The sequence below is a fragment of the Schistocerca americana genome, chromosome 8, assembly GCF_021461395.2.
Source record: "Schistocerca americana isolate TAMUIC-IGC-003095 chromosome 8, iqSchAmer2.1, whole genome shotgun sequence".
NCBI classification, from domain to species: Eukaryota; Metazoa; Arthropoda; class Insecta; order Orthoptera; family Acrididae; genus Schistocerca; species Schistocerca americana.
Genome location: NC_060126.1, coordinates 261,186,453 through 261,207,019, shown reverse-complemented (window position 1 = coordinate 261,207,019; position 20,567 = coordinate 261,186,453). Strand labels below are relative to the sequence as shown.

The following is a 20,567-nucleotide window of genomic DNA, read 5'->3' as shown; positions in this document are numbered from 1 at the left end:
TAGCTGATAATTGTCACTTCAAACTGATTTTTTGTCACAGCCTCACTACATATTATCACAAGTTTTAAAATTTGAAACTTCCCCGTACATAGCTACATCAGCTTTAAAAAGTCAGAGTACAACAAATACTTTTCACTATGTTATTAATATACAACATGAAAAGTAATGGTCCTTTCACACTGCCATGGGACATATTACATATTATTACATAGAGATCTCCTTTTCCAGAAACAAATGCTGCATTCTGCTTTTAGTTAGTATTCAATTCAACTGAAAACCTATATTTTTTTAGTTGAAGTCAGTGCAGTAGAGATTCAAAAGTGTAGACACAGGGTTTCTAGCATTAAGAGTGCAGTGTGACTTACATATGATCAATGTTTTCAGACTCCACGCTTTCTTCCATGGAACAGCTCAGTTTGTTCAAGATAGATCATTATGTTTAAACTTGGACTATGTTCTACAAACTCGCTACAAAGAGAAAGAAGTGATATTGAATAATAATCAACTGATCAGTTTACCTGTCCCTTGTTTTTTACATGGGTATGACCTGCACCCTTTTCTAATTGGAGACAAAACTGTTCTGTTCAAGGCAAATCTATACACTGTGGCCAAGAGAGGAACTAATTAACTAAAAAAAATTATTTAGTACCTAGTGGAGATTCCATCAGATAATGAGGCCTCGTTGAGAATAGAAGGGTTGCACTGGGAAAATGAAAGAATACAGGAAAATTACATAGCTGCCAGACAGATATAGTCATCTGCCGAATGCCTTTATCTGGTGGTTGCAAGGAGTTTGCTTTCTATCTGCAACACATGCTCATTTCTCTGCCTTCTGTGATGATCCAAAGAGAGTTTCATTACATTTGTCATCCATGAGTATAGAATTTGTATCTAGCATATGAGGCTATTGTTTGGTATGCAGAACTATTACAAAAATGTAATTTAACTGTTTGTAAAATAAACAAATAACCACAATAAAATTACTTCACATTTTGTGAGAAACAATGTTTTTGGGGACAAGGTGATCATCCTGAACTTGGGAAATGAAACTTCTCCTTGAACCAAGCACAGCCCTTTGACAACCAGCCAAGGAAGAAGTTGAAAATGATATGCATTGGGCCGTAGAGAAAATATTGCACCAATGAAGTGTTCATCCATGTGAAGTGAAGCGAGTCACTTATAAAAAAGGACAGTCATGAGTATAGTTTATTACTCTACTGAGTTAGTCTAGCCTGATTAACAAATTCTGGTGACAGGTACTGCAATCACTGAATGATAATGTAGGAACACACAGAAAATGCTTCCATTTCAAAGAAAAAGGTGGAAGCTGCTAAGTCTATTTTATTGAGATAATTTGTGGATATTTTAACGATAGCAGAGAAAGAGTAGTCAGAGATACAGTTCAAGGGAAACTTTCTTTAAAACTTATTTTTCATTGTTTTTTGTTTTCTGTTATAGTTGGGCTCACACTCAAATTAAATGGTGATTATTTTCGAACACAACAACAATTTTTGAAAGACTGACAATATAATGTTAGAACGCCATAGAGATATTTTTGTTTATAAGTGGATATCAGTTGTATCAAGTAGGAACATTTTTAAGTGGGTTTAGATTTGTAGAGCACAGGCCACATGGTGGAGCCTGAAATATCAAGTTGTTCAGTATTCTCTTCTGCAGAAAACTGTATCTTTTCTGGAAAAGGAAACAGCAGTGTGAAGCAACGTTTAAAAACAACTTCGAGTGTTTTTAGTCGGAGCATAGAATATTTAAAAAAGACCTCTCAAGTTAAATGGAGTTTTGTGGTTGGAGTGATATAGAATACATGTGTTCCATTAAAGCAGTACCTAGTTCAGAGGTAAATGAGAATACTTTTTGTAAGACTATTAGTGTGTCAGCTCATAATTACTCAAATTTTTGCCCCAGAGGAAAATTAATTAATGAAAAGATAAATAAAAAGTTTAAAGTGAGAGCAGTACTCTACAACTTCAACAAGCAGTGAAGAAATAGATGCTAATTTTAAATGGAACAGTGATTTCATAAATTTTGAAGATTTTGTGTTATTTAAAATTCGTAACAAGAGTATGATCACTGCAATAATCTCTTATTACAAAAGATAAATGTAACTGGATGGATAAAAAAACTACTCACCACACGGTGGCAGGAGAACACACACATAAAAAAAGGTTTTATTTATGCAAGCTTTCAGAGCCAGTGGCTCCGTCTTCTGGCAGGAGGGTTGAAGAGGAAGGGAGAGGGGTGAAGAAAAAGGACAGGAGAGGTTTACAAATTTGGGTGGAGTTCAGAAAAGTCACTCGGGAAGGGTTCTGGTGACTTTTCTGAACTCTACCCATTTTCCTTAACCTCTCCGGTCCTTTTCCTTCACCCCTCTTCCTTCCCCTTCAACCCTTCTGTCCGAAGAAGAAGCCACTGGCTCTGAAACCTTACAAAAGTAAAACCCTTTTTTTATGTGTGTGTTCTCCTGCTGCCACTTGGTGAGTAGCTCTTTTATCTATCCCATTACATATAGTGTCAGAAACTGATTTTTTTTTCATTGCTGTCCTCTTACAAAAGGACAGTTTTACGTAGAGCATAAAAGTTATTTTAAATATTATATTTACAATTCCAAACAAAAATAGTGAAGCACACTGGAGAGGAAGAGGAGGAGCTTCAGAGGAAGAGGAGGAGCTTCAGAGGGAGAGGGAGAGGGAGAGGGGGAGGGGGAGGTAGAGGGGTAGGGAGAGAGGGAGGGTGGCAGAGGGGGGGGCAGAGGGGGGGGGCAGAGGGGGGGGCAGAGGGGGAGGCAGAGGGGGTGGCAGAGGGGGTGGCAGAAGGGGTGGCAGAGGGGGAGGGGGAGGGAGAGGGGGAGAGGTAGGGGGAGGGAGAGGGGTAGGGAGATGGAGAGGGGTAGGGAGATGGAGAGGGGTAGGGAGAGGGAGAGGGGTAGGGAGAGGGGTAGGGAGAGGGAGAGGGGTAGGGAGCGGGAGAGGGGTGGGGAGCGGGAGAGGGGTAGGGAGAGGGAGAGGGGTAGGGAGAGGGAGGGGGAGGGGGTAGGGAGGGGGAGGGGGTAGGGAGAGGGAGGGGGAGGGGGTAGGGAGGGGGAGGGGGAGGGGGTAGGGAGGGGGAGGGGGTAGGGAGGGGGAGGGGGTAGGGAGAGGGAGAGGGAGAGGGAGACGGAGAGGGAGAGGGAAGAGGATAAGAAATGAAACTTGATGGGTTTTTACAAATTCGAGCAAATTTTACAAGGAACTTGGCAGTTAAGCCCACTTATCAGTATAATATTGCACTCCTCTGGCCTGGATCATGCACTGATTAAGTTGGGAAGGATGTAATAAAGACAAGGCATTCTCTCTCAAGTCTCACAACTGTTATAACCGGTCCTTGATATCCTGGATACTGGCACTGGGTTGGAGCTGACATTCCAACTGGTCCCACACGCATTCTATTGGAGATGGATACAGGGATTTTGCTGGCCATGAGAATACATCAACATCATGTAGATAGTTCATAGACACATGTGCTGTGAGGATGAACATTGTTCTGTTGAAAAATGGCACCACAATACTGCCATATAAGAGATAACACAAGAGGCGCACAATGTCTGTGGTGTACCATTGTGCCTTCAGAACTCCCTCAATCATTACCAGCTGTGACCTGCTCTCATCACCAATGGCTCAAGAGTAAAGCCTTTGCATCTCTTTGAAACATTGGAAGAATGGGACCTCCCTGCCAGATGCCACCATACTCACTGATGATGATGATCAACTGAGGTAGTGCAGATCCACAATTATTTGCAGGCTACAACCCAATGCCACTTATCAGCAAGCTGCGCTTCTCTGTCATAACATCACTCCAAAAGCACCCATTTGTGTTTACAGATGGCTGACGCAGATGTGAAGGGGTTATGATGTTTGTGTATAATATGCCAATCACCCCGTGTAGTGGTCAGAAATGGTTGACTGGAGCCTTGATGATGAGTATGCCTTCCCTCACATTCCATGCAGTACAATATCAGCCCCTGTCACATCTGAATGCCCCACAAATTCAGATACGACACAATTTCAGCAGTTGGCCAAATAAAGACCCACAATGGTTCCTTTCAAACACATCAGGTGCTTACAAAAGTGTGTCATATGAGCATGCAGCATCTCCATGTCCTCTTATATGCCGTACCAGGCCCAGTAACAACACTAACCACGAACAACATTAAAGCACTCTGAGGATAATTCTGTCACAAGGATTGTAACTCTCTATCACTTACATACTTGCTGATGGCATGTATGCACATGAATTTACATTAACATCTGACCATGTCTTCTGGATGCTTTACTTTTTTGCCAGGCAGTGTATTTTTAAATGATATGTTATTTCTGAAAAAAATCTGTCTGCCATAATGAACATAGTGCAACAGAGAATCAATCTTGTATCACTGTCCAGCCATTATTGCTTATCAAATTTTCTTAATTCTGTGTCTAAGACCAGAATAATGATCGAAGTATTACAATTAATATAAAATTATCTAGAGCACATTGAATTTCTTGTTGTTAATAGAAATACAATTTAAAAGTAAAAGAAACAGAGGAATCTCCTTATATGACTTCTACTAAACACAACCAAGTGCTTCTTATATTATGAAATTAACAGAGATTAAATTGAAAGAATCAAACAATATAGGAAAATACAGATTGCTACTTACCTTAAAGACGACATGTTAACTGCAGACAGGCACAATTAAAAAGACACTTACACATTAGCTTTAGGCCACAGTCTTCATCAGAGAAAGAAAGAGAAACACACACCATTCACTCACACAAACAAGCACACCTCATGCACACACGAGTGCCAACTCCAGCAGCTCAGACCTGAATCTGCAACTTGATGTGCCATCTCCACAGTAAGTAGCAATCTAACTTTTCCTACCTAGTTATTAAACTGGAAGAGGTGAACAAAAGGTAATCAATCACGCTGGGGTCAATCATACAAGAATAAAAAATTATAAAATGAAACCCATAACTTTTGGTTCCTTATTTTTACTGAGGTTGTTAGGATGTAAAAAGGAACCAAACACTTCCCACCCTCTTATCTCACCTACAGCAACAAACGTTAAAAATATCATGTTTGCTGGTCAGTTTTCTCGAAATTAATCATTCATTTCTGTAGGCCTTAGTTAAAGTTCTGCTTCAACACTTGGTAGTCTCAGTCTTTTCATCTCGTAGATGCTCCCATATAAGAGTTATTTTGTTTTATTATTTGTGTATATGTGTTTGCTTATATTATACCTCTATGATAACCATCATCTTTTATATTCTCAAAACAATACACTTCTTCATAAACAATATGGCAACTACCACTTAATAATATTATAATTTATCCTGTCAATATTGCAAAAAACTAAATAGTAAACCATTTATGGTGACCTAGAGCTGAGTTGTGAAAGATTTAACAGTAATCACACACTTTTGCTCAGACAATATGAGGATAGTTTAAATGAAAACCTTAAAAATTTAAAACAAAAATATAGAAAATGATGCAAAAGTTTCAGAAATGTTAACAGCAGTACCCATTGTTTGAGAATGATAGATGGAAGTAAGATACATTGGAAGTACACCAAGTAGCAAGGACAGTGCAAAGATGAAACTTCCATTGCTGATATACATCAATGAAACAGAAACGTGCTGCACACTTTAAGTAGTGATTGCATAAAAATATCTGAAATCCATTGCAGAATGGGTATGCCGTGTGGTGATACATGTCTGCCACTGCAGCAGTAGAACTATGAGTACATCAAGCTTAAAAAACAATGACCATGTCTGTACACCTGATGCTTCATGACAATGCCGCACTTATAGAACAGTGATGTCATAGTGCAAGACATTGTCAAAGACAATTGGCATTTAACTGTGAAGGAAATAGTTATGCATTTGTGACTCTTAAGAAACCCTTCCACAATATAAGATGAAATACAATGTGTGTATGGTGAGACGAAGGGGGTAAAGTAAAAGACAGACGAGTAATTCACATCTACAGAACTCATTTCAAGTAATGAAAATGAAATGTCATGAATGACAAGCTTGTGTTGAGAAAAGTGTAGGACAGGCTTGCTACTTATTACCACTGTTATTAACTTGTATATTGAAGGAGTAATGATGCAAGCAATCTTTGAAAGAACAATAGAAGTTTATGCGAAATACACTCCTGGATATGGAAAAAAGAACACATTGACACCGGTGTGTCAGACCCACCATACTTGCTCCGGACACTGCGAGAGGGCTGTACAAGCAATGATCACACGCACGGCACAGCGGACACACCAGGAACCGCGGTGTTGGCCGTCGAATGGCGCTAGCTGCGCAGCATTTGTGCACCGCCGCCGTCAGTGTCAGCCAGTTTGCCGTGGCATACGGAGCTCCATCGCAGTCTTTAACACTGGTAGCATGCCGCGACAGCGTGGACGTGAACCGTATGTGCAGTTGACGGACTTTGAGCGAGGGCGTATAGTGGGCATGCGGGAGGACGGGTCGACGTACCGCCGAATTGCTCAACACGTGGGGCGTGAGGTCTCCACAGTACATCGATGTTGTCGCCAGTGGTCGGCGGAAGGTGCACGTGCCCGTCGACCTGGGACCGGACCGCAGCGACGCACGGATGCACGCCAAGACCGTAGGATCCTACGCAGTGCCGTAGGGGACCGCACCGCCACTTCCCAGCAAATTAGGGACACTGTTGCTCCTGGGGTATCGGCGAGGACCATTCGCAACCGTCTCCATGAAGCTGGGCCACGGTCCCGCACACCGTTAGGCCGTCTTCCGCTCACGCCCCAACATCGTGCAGCCCGCCTCCAGTGGTGTCGCGACAGGCGTGAATGGAGGGACGAATGGAGACGTGTCGTCTTCAGCGATGAGAGTCGCTTCTGCCTTGGTGCCAATGATGGTCGTATGCGTGTTTGGCGCCGTGCAGGTGAGCGCCACAATCAGGACTGCATACGACCGAGGCACACAGAGCCAACACCCGGCATCATGGTGTGGGGAGCGATCTCCTACACTGGCCGTACACCACTGGTGATCGTCGAGGGGACACTGAATAGTGCACGGTACATCCAAACCGTCATCGAACCCATCGTTCTACCATTCCTAGACCGGCAAGGGAACTTGCTGTTCCAACAGGACAATGCACGTCCGCATGTATCCCGTGCCACCCAACGTGCTCTAGAAGGTGTAAGTCAACTACCCTGGCCAGCAAGATCTCCGGATCTGTCCCCCATTGAGCATGTTTGGGACTGGATGAAGCGTCGTCTCACGTGGTCTGCACGTCCAGCACGAACGCTGGTCCAACTGAGGCGCCAGGTGGAAATGGCATGGCAAGCCGTTCCACAGGACTACATCCAGCATCTCTACGATCGTCTCCATGGGAGAATAGCAGCCTGCATTGCTGCGAAAGGTGGATATACACTGTACTTGTGCCGACATTGTGTATGCTCTGTTGCCTGTGTCTATGTGCCTGTGGTTCTGTCAGTGTGATCATGTGATGTATCTGACCCCAGGAATGTGTCAATAAAGTTTCCCCTTCCTGGGACAATGAATTCACGGTGTTCTTATTTCAATTTCCAGGAGTGTAGTTACCACTGCTAAAATTAATTGAGGATGGAGAAAAGAGGGAAGAACACGTCAGCTGTCAATTGGCATATGGAAAGAAAGTTCCTTTCAACAAAAGAATTCTATTAGTATGGAACTGAGAAAGGAGTCCCTGTAACTGTATGTCTGGAGCCCTGCATATAATAAAATAATGCTGTGCAACCTAACATCAGCAAGAAAACTTATGGTGACAGCTCATTCTTTTTCTGATAATGATGGTAAATTTTTGAACACCTTATGTATGGGGACCAGTGGTGAACAGTGTTATGTACACAGATCTACTTAAAGAGTTCATTCTATCTCTTAACTAGAGCTAAACAATAATGACCTCTGAGTTCAGATAATGGCCTGTGCATGATCATTGGCATCATACTGTCAGTCATCTGTTGATATCATCCAGCATATGAAATCTAACATTCTGTTGTACATCCCCTACCTGACAGAAATGTTCATATCTACGAGTCACTGTCAAAGGCAATGGAGCGAAACATTATTGACTGATGAAGAAATGTAAAAATGTGTTCATACAAAAGACACTTTTAACAAGCTACTGCCATACTTTGAAACTAACGAAATGTGTGTATAATGCCTTGTAATGTTGTGATTAGTTCTCTGAACCAAAAAAATGCAGATAAAAAATTAAGGATTCATTTGAACCAGTGTATATTTGACATCACTGTCTCGTAAAACTGCAACTATTCCTCACAAAGATGGAAAATTTCAGTGCTTGTAACTGCCTAAATATGGATTAGTTTTAAAAAATCTAAATATTAAACACACATTTTTACTTTAATCAGGGCAGACTCATGTCTCATGCTCTTAATTTTTACTCTGTGTCCTTAGCTTCTCAGATATTCTTTGATCCTTAATCAGCAGGATTCCTCCAACCAAAATTTACCTCCAGAGACAGAATAATTATTCTGCAAATAGTTGTATGATGAATGATCCAGACAAAGAGGGGCAGGAGACTGAAAATTAGTAAACAGTAAGTAGAGACTACTTTAGAAGAAAATCAATTGTAAGTTAATGAAAATCAAGTTTTTAAAAAGAATGCTTCAGTGCTACACTACGTGATACAAGGAAATTTAATTACATTTTATGAGTTAGTATTTATCTTCTGTATTAGTTATGAATATTTAATAAACAAAGATGAAGGTAAAAAAGTAGTAAGGATTTTGAATGCTGTCAACTCTGATTCAGGTGACTTACCTTGGGGTCATACCTCTTGTATTGGTCAAGGCCCAATCCTATGAACAAAACAAAGATAAGAAAAGTTTGAGTGATCACAATATTTGAAGTACAAATATAAAAGATAAGTACGTTACAGGTAACACTCTCATTTACTGAGAGGAAAGGAAACTTCAAATAACAAAAGCTACAAGCTTTTTTAAGGAGTGAGTAAAATTAATTAGGCTAGCTAACAAAATTTGATAACTTCCATCTCCTTCAAAATGTAGTTTTCTTAAATTTTATGAATAACATTGTTTCAAATTTTAAATATCTTATATGGAAAGTTATAAAACTTGGATGTAAAATGCAAAACACACACACACACACACACACACACACACACACACACACACACACACAGAAGGGTCATTCTCCACCAAGTGGCCTAATTTGAGGAATCAATGACCACACAGATCTTCCCTTTGTAATAACAAGTAAGCTACGCAAAATTTGGAGCTCAAGATACACAAAAATTCAAGGTTGTGGATGACTTTTGATGGATAACTGCACATTGACATGTGAGCTCTATGACAGCTTTGTTTATATTTAAGATAGTTTAAAACTGAAACTAATTGTAACCACAGAGATGCTACTTGTTATCAGTTCAACGTAGTTGTAGCAGTTATCTGTGAGTATTTTAGAAGTAATCAACGTGCCATTACATATTTTTGCATCAAATTTGTGCCTCCTTTGATGTTACAATGCTAAAAATTATCATTTCATATTTTCTTTGTTATTGTTCTTTACAAATTGCAGGTTTTCTGTACTGTAAAAGATTTAATTTGTTTTGAAGATCCACTACACAAAGTTTAAAAAATGAGCTAGAAACTTCTACTGTCAAGCATTTGCAAAGTTATTATTTCATTTAATGTTTGATAGATTTCATTGTTGATTGGTTCTTTAATATTTTAATTCATCAACTATATCTAATCATAACCAATAAATTATTACAATAGAGACCCAGGATAGAAATAATTCAAAAAGGAGACTATACATGATGATTACAAATTTACTTTTTTACACATTACAATCTTGGAAGAGCCCCCACCTAGGTGGCAGATAAGGGAATGCTCATCAGTAGCTCCTGGCAGTTGATAGGTACAAGTGCACCAAAAAGGCCTGAGGGAGGTGGAGAGGAGGGGGGGGGGGGGGGAGAACAGATATCAAATGCAACTACGGAAAGCCCAGCAAGCCGGTAGTGGATAAACCACAAGATTTCAGACACGGAACAAGCATAGGAAAAAATTTATATAGTGGAATACTACATAACTAGTCACAAGGACTAAGATCTAATACACTGAATGTACACATGCTGACAGGAAAGGTGGGGCAAATGGTGGACTTGATGGTTAGTAGGAGACTGGATACTTTAGGATTCTCAAAAACCGGATGGAGGGATAGTGGAAACAGAATTAAGGAACATGTAGAGTCTCTATTGAAGTGGGAATGAGGAAGAAGGAAGAAATGGAGTGGCAGTAGTTACCATATAGTGGTGAAAAGAGAAGGTTAATAGAGTAAGTGACAGGGTGATGAAGGTCTATATGACAGGGTCATGAAGGTCAAAGTGAAAGAGCAAGAAATGGGTATGGAAAGTCTGGAAGGATATGCACCACAAGTTGAAGGTCCTGCTGAAGAGGAGGAGTACTTTGAAGAAGAACTGCAGACAACTAACTGGACAGAAGATCAGGGCAATTAATGGGAGATCTATATGCACACATGGGAAGGAACGAGAAGCATATGAAGGAGCAATGGGGGTGGAAGGGTGAGGAAGGTGAAATGAGGAAGGATGAAAATTAAGACTTTTGTAAAAGAAATGGACTAGCAGGTAACAAAATCTGATTTAAGAAGAAGGAAAGTCTAAAGATAACATGGTAAATATGCAATAAACTACATGATATGTGACCAACCAGGCTGGGAGGGGGGGAGGGGGGGGGGGAGGGGAAGGGGGGAGGGGTGGTCATGGTAATATATTCTGTAGCCTTAGGTAGTGATATGTCTTTTAGTTGTGACAAAACAATTAATGAGGAGAAGGCACCAGAAAGACAGGAAAATGGGATAAGAATATGGAAGTTGAATAAAGAGGAATAGTGCAAAGAAGAATGTCAGAAAACAGTAAAGAGAAACACACTAAGATATGATATGCACTCAGCAGAGAGCAAATGGGGAAGATGTGAAACACTGATGGTGAAAGCAGCAAAAAAAGTGTGTAGAAGAATAGATAATAAGAAAAGGTAGAAATAAAAACACTGGTGGGATGAGAGAGTAAGAAAGGAAAATGCAAAGAAAAACAAAGCATTATGTTTATGGTTTCTAGAGAGAACAGAGAAAGCAAGAAAGGAATACACTGAGAAGTAGAAGAAAAGAAGAAGAAGAAGAAGGTGGCTGAGAGATTGGTAGCAGTGGAGGAGAGAGAACGGATGGAAGAGTGGACAAAAATGACAAAGAGGACAGTGAGGGGAGTAAGAAGGTTCTCTATGGAACAGTTAAGATTAAGAAGTGTGATGGAAAATGTCAGGGTGATCAATAAAGAAGGAAATGAAACTGAGAATGTACAGGAAATCAAGGAGATGTTGAAGGAATATTTGGATGAGATACTAAACACCAATGGAAATTGGAAGACAAAACTGAGAAGTGTCCATATGTAGAGAATTTTGAGATGGAGTCGAACTGGACAGAATAGAGGAAGTGATGAAGATCATTAAAGGTGGAAAAGCACCTGGACTGGATGAAGCAAGTGGAGATGATAAGAGAACCTGGTGCTGTTGTAGTGCAATGACTCTATTAGGTTATGTGGGAAAGAAGGTCACCTGGAGACCTGAAAAAATGACTCATAGTGCTGGATTTTAAGATAGGTTGTTGGAAACTATGCCAAAATTATAAAGGAATTACTTTGAAGTGACATGATGCAAAGGTATATGAGAAAACCCTAGAAAAAAATAGTATGGAAGATAAACATTTATCAATGGTTTTCCTGGACACTAAGATGTATCCGATAGTGGAAAAAAAGCAAGAATTGGGAAACTATTTAAAAAAGAGGGAGGGGGAGGGGGGAGACTGGAAAGCCATGAGAAGAATAAAGGAAACATATCAAGGAAGCGACAGTTGTCTAAAAGCAGGAGAGAAGAAGACAGATTGTTTAGAACAGAAAAATGAGCTGAAGCAAGGAGCATACTACCCTAGTTATTTTTCACTACTGTTACAGATGAGATATTGCGGAAGTGGTAGTATGAATCCAATGAGTTATGAAATAATCCAGAAAATATTCACAAAAATAAATTATTCATACTCCCATAATGTTAGGTTGAGACTAAAAAGTAAAAATCTGAAACGGGAAAAAATACAGAATGATTGAGAAGTTCCTAGTGAATATTTGCAAAAATGCCATATTAATACCCCTTGAAGTTTATAAAAAGGACATAAATACTAACAAAAAGTTTATTCAACTCTGATGCCATCCTTAACACTTTCTTTGCTCATAAAACTACACATCTAGTCACAGTAATGGATTTATTTCATTTTCCTGAATTCTATTTTTTTATTCTTGACAGACATAACAAAAGACGAACAAAATTTGTTCTGAAAGGTAAAATTTTTGGATCAGGTAGGTAAAGTGTTTCTCAAGGCCAATACATGACTAGATGAATGTGAGAAATATCCCGAAACTGACATCAAATTGGCCAGAAGAATTGACTATTAGCAGCCAACGACTGCACCTCAGTAATCCTTGAGTCCTCAGTTTGTCACATTATTGTGTTATGCGCCAGCTGGAATGCAGGATTAGTCACACTGCGACTGTGTGTGTGCGCCTGGAGAGTACGTTTCTTCGAACTTGAAATTTCACAATTTCCCCTCTCCTCTAGAGCAGAGAACAACATTTTATTTTTTCATCTTGTGTGTTTTGGATTACGTATTGATGTAAACATCTATATATAATTGTGTTGTTCTGGTTGTTCAATTGTGTTGCTGTTTCCATTTTATGTACAATATTTTGAAGACCGATCCTCAGCCATTTTCCTCAGCTGCTGTAATTTTTGCTGTTATGTGTATTTGCTGCCTGGACTCCAACCAGACTGTAAATGATAGTTGGTCACACACCACTATTTATAGCCGAGTTTGACACCCGATGCCTGCTACGCTCTTTGATGCTCTTTTGTAAATGTAAATGTGTAAATGTGATTTATTAGTCTCATTACATACATTGTACAGATCATATGATCTGTTGTACAAGAGACACGTCAAGTTTAGCAAAAATATAATGTATAATGATTTACAGAATTTTTTTTGCAGTATTTTAAGATTAATGCCAATTAATACAACACTACAATATTTAATATAAATTAACAGTTTACCAATTTCCTTTATTGTACACAGACAACACTGCAATATTAGCTATAGATTTTTATTGTTCAAAGTGTCAGTCTGTCTTCCATGAATTCTTCAATGGTGTAGTAACGTTTATCCATTAAAATATTTTGGAGTAAGCTTTTCAGCGAACCAAAGCCCATAGTTAATATGTTTCTTCCTTTTTATTTGTTATATACTTTTAGCCCCATGTGCAGTGGTGTCTGAGCATTAAGCTTTAAGTGATGAGAAGGAAATTTGAAATTTTCCTTGTGATGACTACTACACCTACGCTTAAAACGGAACTTTTCAAGATAATGTTGATTATTATAAACAAAAATTAAAATTTCAAAAATGTATGATGAAGTAATTGTAAGTATTTTTAATTTCTTGAACAATGGGCAATATGACTCATTTTTGTGGGCAGCACACGTTTCTAATGATTTTCTTCTGAAGAATTAGTAGGTGTGTACTGTTTATTATCCCATACCGAATAACAGATTCAAAATGTTTTTCAGAGCCAGCACTGATATTCCGTGATGCAAATTCTCTCAGCGTTTTCGAGCTCTGATGAATGTAATGGACATTTCAAACTGAACGCAAGATCAACAAGCTATCACGGGTTTTCTTTTTCTGCAGACAAATGGTGAGCTGCTGTTGTGATTCTGTTGAGCATCAAGGAGAAGATGTATCCTTATAGAAATTGCGGATGGATGACTGCCATGTATATTACTGCCATGTTTATGTGTTGGTAATCATGATGGAATCCTGTGCCAGGGCGTTAGACAGTCTCCTTTCTGCACCTCAGATAGGGCTGAACAAGAAAGTGACAGAAAAAGATGTTACTTCGCCTCAGTTTTCTAAAGGTTCATATCCATCTTGACTGCAGATCTGTGCCAAAACTGCTGCCACACAAAGGAATCAGCACAACTTCCCCTGAACAAAGTGACATCTAAGAAAACCCAAGTTATGTACTGGTTGCAGTATTTCTCATTATGGTTCACAATTTCTGATCTCCAGTTTAGTGGAGTCACCGACAATGATTGCTAGGAATTCAAGAAAAAGTCCCCAACAGGAAGGTCAGCTGCCTAAATGGAAAGGTTTTCACTATCATTCACACCACCAAGCATCTTTCCTGCATAAAGTATGAGAGCTGTGTGTGTAAGTGTACGTATTAAGTGTAGGTGACTGTAATGGGGGTGTGTGCATAGTGTAGTGTCTTGGAGTCTGTTGGAGATGGTGGGAGAAAGGAAAGGGTGAGACTTGCTGCTGGCACATAGCCGACTCCTCTTGAAGAGAAGAAAGGGGGGGTCACTGGGCTGAACATCTCCATCCAATGGACGGATCACCATCAACAGTGACTGGTGATCAGGGACCCCATGCCATTATCTCTCCTGTGCTTTCAACCATAAAGGTAAAAGGGAAAAATGCCAACAACACATGGCGTACCTGCACGGCCACCTAGCCAAGTGCTAGCCACTTCAGTGATCTGATGAGAATTGATGTATCCACCTCGGCACAGCCACTGACTACATTTTAACTGTTGGTGGGTGGGTCATTAAAGAGATAATTCTTGGCAGCAGCTATCAAAAATTAACATGCAGCTCTTACTAGCCAGTAAAATACATTTAGTAGCTAAAGAATTCATTTGCACAATCATCTATAGGATGGAGGTAGCTTGTTCTTTTTAAATAACAACCCAGAAATGAGTCACTTTTGTGTCTAAGGACACATTGAGAAATATGTTCCAGAGTATTTATTCAGCCAGCCATCATGTGTGGTCTAGTAGCATCTTTGATTAGTAATCAAAATGCCCTTTGTCCCAGGATCAAAACCGACTGCTGCTTTAAATTTTGATTAATAATCAGCACTGGTGCCCAAAGATTTTCGGCATAAAAAGTCACCCTCATTCAATCAACAGCCTTGTAAAAGAGGGCAGGGGTGCGGACAGATGTTCAGGGCAAGCTCTTGTCCTCGGGGTGAGAAACTGCCTCTAAAGGCGGAAGAATCAGCAATGATACAACAGCATGAGAATGCAGAAGGCAATGGAAATCACTGCATTAAAGACAAATAACATGTATTCACAGCACATGTGGCCTGTAATGGAAAAAATGTCTTGATGATCTCTACATTGGCAAAAGATTCTGGAGTAGTCCCCCACTCGGATCTCCGGGAAGGGAGAAAAAGATTGAATAACCTACAAAAGGATAATGTTCTACAAGTGAGGGTGTGGAATGTCAGAAGCTTCAATGTGGTAGGGACGCTAGAAAATCTGAAACAGGAAATGCAAAGGCTAAATCTAGACACAGTAGGGGTCAGTGAAGTGAAATGGAAAGAAGACCAGGATTTATGGTCAGATGAGTATAGGGCAGTATCAATAGCAGCAGAAAATGGTATAAAGGGAGTAGGATTCGTTATGAATGGGAAGGTAAGGCAGAGAATTTGTTACAGTGAGCAGTTCAGTGATAAGGTTGTTCTTATCAAAATCGACAGCAAACCAACACCGACAACGATAGTTCAGGTATATATGACGACATCATAAGCTGAAGATGAAGAACTAGAAGAATTATATGACAATACTGAATGGGCAATACAGTATGTAATCTAATACCAGGTGTACTGGTATGAAATGAGTGCTAAGATACAAATGTGCCAATAGGGAACATTTGTTGTGAATGAGCCTTAATTTTTTTTTTTTTTTTGGTTGGTATGACATCTGTCAAAGATATTTAGTATACATCAAGTTATGGAACAAACAACATCATATGTTTTCATCGTGTTAACAATGTCAAATTCTGTACCAGAAAGTGATGATTTGCGGAAAGCATTAATTTTTTTTGTTTTCATTTGAAAGAAAGTGCTGCAGAGTTGCATTGAATGCTTGTCGAGGCATATGGTGATCGTGCTCTATCAGAAGCAACATGCAAAAGATGGTTTCAACAGTTCAGAAATAATGATTTTGATCTAATAAATGAAGAACGTGGAAGACCAGCAAGAAAGTTTGAAGACGCCGAATTGCAAGCAATATTAGATGAAGATGATACTTTGAGTCAGAAGCAAATGGCAGCAATGCTAAATGTGGCACAACAAACAATTTCTGAGCGTTTGAAAGCTGTGGGAAAGATGCATAAGTGTGGAAAATGGGTGCCACATGAACTGAATGAGAGACAGACGGAAACCCGAAAAACCATTTGTCAAATTTTGCTTCAAAGGCATGAAAGAAAATCAATTTTGCATTGGATTGTTACTGGTGATGAAAAATGAATTTATTTTAAGAACCCTAAACGAGAAAAATCATGGGTTAATCCGGGACAACCATCAACATCGACTGCAAAACCAGATTGATTCGGCAAGAGGACAATGCTCTCTTTTTTTGTGGGATCAGAAAGGTGTGGTGTATCTCATGCTCCTAAAACCCGGTGACACTGTGAATACTAATCGCTACAGACAACAAATGATCAATTTGAACTATGCATTGATCAAAAAAAGACCAGAATGGGCCAGAAGTCATGGCAAAGTGATTTTTTTACACGACAATGCACCTGCACACAAAGCAAAACTGGTTCAGGATACAATCAAAACACTTGGCTGGGAGCTGCTACCCCACCCGCCGTATTCACCAGACTTGGCCCCTTCCGACTACCATTTGTTTTCATCAATGGGACATGCATTGGCTGAGGAACACTTAGATTCCTACGAAGAAGTCGAAAGTTGGGTGTCTGATTGGTTTGCTTCAAAAGACGAACATTTCTATTGGCGTGGTGTCCACAAATTGCCAGAAAGGTGGTCAAAATGTATAGAAAGCCATGGTCAGTACTTTGAATAAAATGTTTTTACTTTTCAATTCAAAATTGGTGTTTCATTTTCACAACAACAAAAAATGCTCATTTCATACCGGTAGACCTGGTAGTCTTGGGGAGCTGAAATGCAGTTGTAGGTGAAGTAGTAGAAGAAAAGGTTACAGAAGAATATGAGCCTAGGACAAGGAATGTGAGAGGAGACAGGCTAATTGAGTTCTGCAATAAATTTCAGCTAGTAATAGCGAATACTCTGTTCAAGAATCATAAGAGGAGGAGGTATACTTGGAAAAGGTGGAGTGATATGGGAAGATTTCAGTTAGATAACATCATGGTCAGGCAGAGATTCCGAAATCAGTTACTGGATTGTAATGTGTACCCAGGAGCAGACAGAGACTCAGTTCACAATGTAGCAATGATGAACAGCAGGCTGAAGTTTAAGACATTAATCAGCAAGAATTAATATGCAAAGAACTGGGATACAGAAGTACTGAAGAGGTATACTTGAGTTCTCTAAGGCTATAGATACAGCAATAAGGAATAGCTCAGTAGGCAGTACAGTTGAAGAGGGCAATCACAGAAGTTGAAAAAAAAACATAGGTACGAGAAAGATAACTTCTAAGAAACCATGGGTAACATAAGAAGCACTTCAGTTGATTGATGAAAGGAGGAAGTACAAAAATGTTCTGGGAAATTCAGGTATACAGAAATACAAATTGTTGAGGAAGGAAATAAATAGATAGAGCAGGAAAGCTAGAACAAAATGGCTGCATGAAAAATGTGAAGAAATCAAAAAGGAAATGATTGTCAGAAGGACTGACTCGCGTACAGGAAAGTCTAAACAGCCTTTGGTGAAATTAAAAGCAAGGGTAGGTGGAAAGAGTACACCGAAGGCCTCTATGAGGGGGAAGATTTGTCTGGTGTGATAGAAGAAGAAACAGGACTCAATTTACAAGAGATAGGGGACCAGTATTAGAATCAGAATTTAAGAGAGCTTTGGAGGACTTGAAATCAAATAAGGCAAAAGGGATTGACAATATTCCATCAGAATTTCTAAAATCATTGGGGGAAGTGGCAACAAAATGACTATTCATGTTGGTGTGTAGAATGTAAGAGTCTGGCAACGTACCATCTGACTTTTGGAAAAATGTCGTTCACACGATTCTGAAGACTGATAGAGCTGACAAATGCGAGAATTATCGCGCAATCAGTTTAACAGGTCACGCATCCAAGTTGCAGACGAAAATAATATACAGAAAAATGGGGGAAAAATTGAGGATATATCAGACGATGATCAGTTCAGCTCCAGGGAAAGTAAGAGCGCCAGAGTGGCAATTCTGACATCGTGGTTGATAATGGAAGAAAGATCAAAGAAAAATCAAGACATGTTCATAGGATTTGTTGACCTGGAAAAAGCATTCCACAATGTAAAATGTGCAAGATGTTCAAAATTCTGAGAAAAATAAGGGTAAACTATAGGGAGAGGCGGGTAATACACAATGTGTACCAGAGGCAAGAGGGAATAATAAGAGTGGACAACCTAGAATGAAGTGCTCATATTAAAAAGGGTGTAAGACAGGGATGTTCAATCTGTACATCAAAGAAGCCATGATAGAAATAAAAGAAAGTTTCAGGAGTGGAATTAAAATTCAAGGTGAAAGGATATCAATGATATGATTCACTTATGATGTGCTATCCTGAGTGAAAGTGAAGAATTATACGATCTACTGAATGGAATGAACAGTCTAATGAGTACAGAATATGAATTGAGAATAAACTGAAGAAGATGAAAGTAATGAGAAGTGGCACAAATGAGAACAGCAACAAACTTAAAATCAGGATTGATGGTCACAAAATTAAGGAATTCTGCTACCTAGGCAGTAAAATAATCAATGACAGACAGAGTAAGGAGGACACCAAAAGCAGACTAGCAATGGCGAAATGGGACTAGCAACAGCAAAAATGGCATACCTGGTCAAGGGAAGTCTACTAATATCAAATATGGGCCTTAATTTGAGGAAGAAATTTCTGAGACTGTATATTTGGAGCACAGCATTGTATGGTAGTGAAACATGGACTTTGAGAAAACTGTAACAGAAGATGATTGAAGCATTTGAGAAATGGTGCTGCAGTTGAATGTTGAAAATTGTATGGACTGATAAGCTAAGGAATGAGGAGGTTCTGCGCAGAATCGGAGAGGAAAGTAATTTGTGGAAAACACTGACAAGGAGAAGGGACAGTATTATAGGATATCTGTTAAGAAATCAGGGAATGACTTCCATAGTACTAGAAGGAGCTGTAGAGGGCAAAAACTATAGGGGAATACAGAGATTGGAATACATCCAGCAAATAATTATAAACTGCACAGGCTACTCTGAGATGAAGAGGTTGGCAAGGGAAAGTAATTCATGGCATCCCACATCAAACCAGTCACAAGATTGATAACTCAACAAAAAACAGCTTTGTTCATTATACAGCTTCAGGTTGTTGTAGAATTAGGGTGTATTATTTTGTGTAAGACAGAAGGATGTTGGTGGCGGTCCTTCCGTACCACCTTGCTCAATTGGTTGTGTGGACAATTCCGTACCAATGGGCTCCTTTTAGTAATCTTAAAAAAGGACCTGAATCACTGAAACTACACTCTGATTATGACCTTGAAACAGAGTCAATGATCTGATTCTATCATGAAATGCTCATTCACACTCTGAGTTCTTGTAAAAAAAAAAAAAAAAACCTACCTCAACCCTTTTGAAAAAACAATTCTCATCATTAAAATATGCTTAAGCGGACCTGATAAAGAAAAAGTGGCTGAAGTAATAAAGCTAACTAGATGAAATGTTTTATCACGCCAAAAATTGTGTCCAATATGCTAAAAACAAGGTTCACAAGACATATGCTCCTCTTTGCTCCCCTACAAATGATTGAAGTGTTCCTTTTATCCCCTACAAATGATTCAAGTGTTGATGGACAAATGAAAATTGCAGAAAGGGTCAACTCAAATTTGTAAAGTCTGGGGCATTATACTTTAAAATATCAGAAAGTCTTATAGTAAGAGTCACAAGTGACATACAGTACAATATGTACCAAGTACAAAGTAAATCTGTAGACAGATTTCAATTTCTGCTGCACATGCCAGGTACCATACACTTGTACAGTAAATTTCTAATGATCAGCAACGCCATTACCATATTGACTTTTGTGACCAACTGAATGGGTTGAAGCAAAAAAAAATGCAAGTTTCTTCAAACTCTGAGATCTCTGAGATTTGCGAAGTGATATGCTACACAAGCCTTTACTAAACCAACGAATGATGATCGCCACCATAAAAAGTTTATTTAAGTAATGGGGCAACTGATTCCATATTGGCAGGTCCTGCTTAGGAGATATTATGCGAGCCATGGATGAAGAATGGGTGTGACAATGCCAATGATGTCACAGGGACGAGTCCGTATTAAAATATATGTGATGTTCCACACTATGAGCAAACTTCCTTATGCATGGTCAGTGTAAATGAGAGTACAATACACAACATGTTGTTTTTGAGAAGCATCATATTTATTTAAGAATTTGG

General features: G+C 39.4%; 1 protein-coding gene across 5 annotated transcripts in view; it reads right to left on the bottom strand.

Moving 5' to 3' along the window:
• Positions 1–20,567, bottom strand: part of LOC124545392 (calcium uptake protein 1 homolog, mitochondrial) — a 231,674-nt gene that overhangs the window by 96,631 nt on the left and 114,476 nt on the right. For all 5 annotated transcript variants that reach the window (XM_047124305.1, XM_047124308.1, XM_047124303.1 and 2 more), the window contains exon 5: positions 8,838–8,875. In XM_047124305.1, the coding sequence (XP_046980261.1) occupies positions 8,838–8,875 (38 nt within the window). The remainder of the gene's footprint in view (positions 1–8,837; positions 8,876–20,567) is intronic.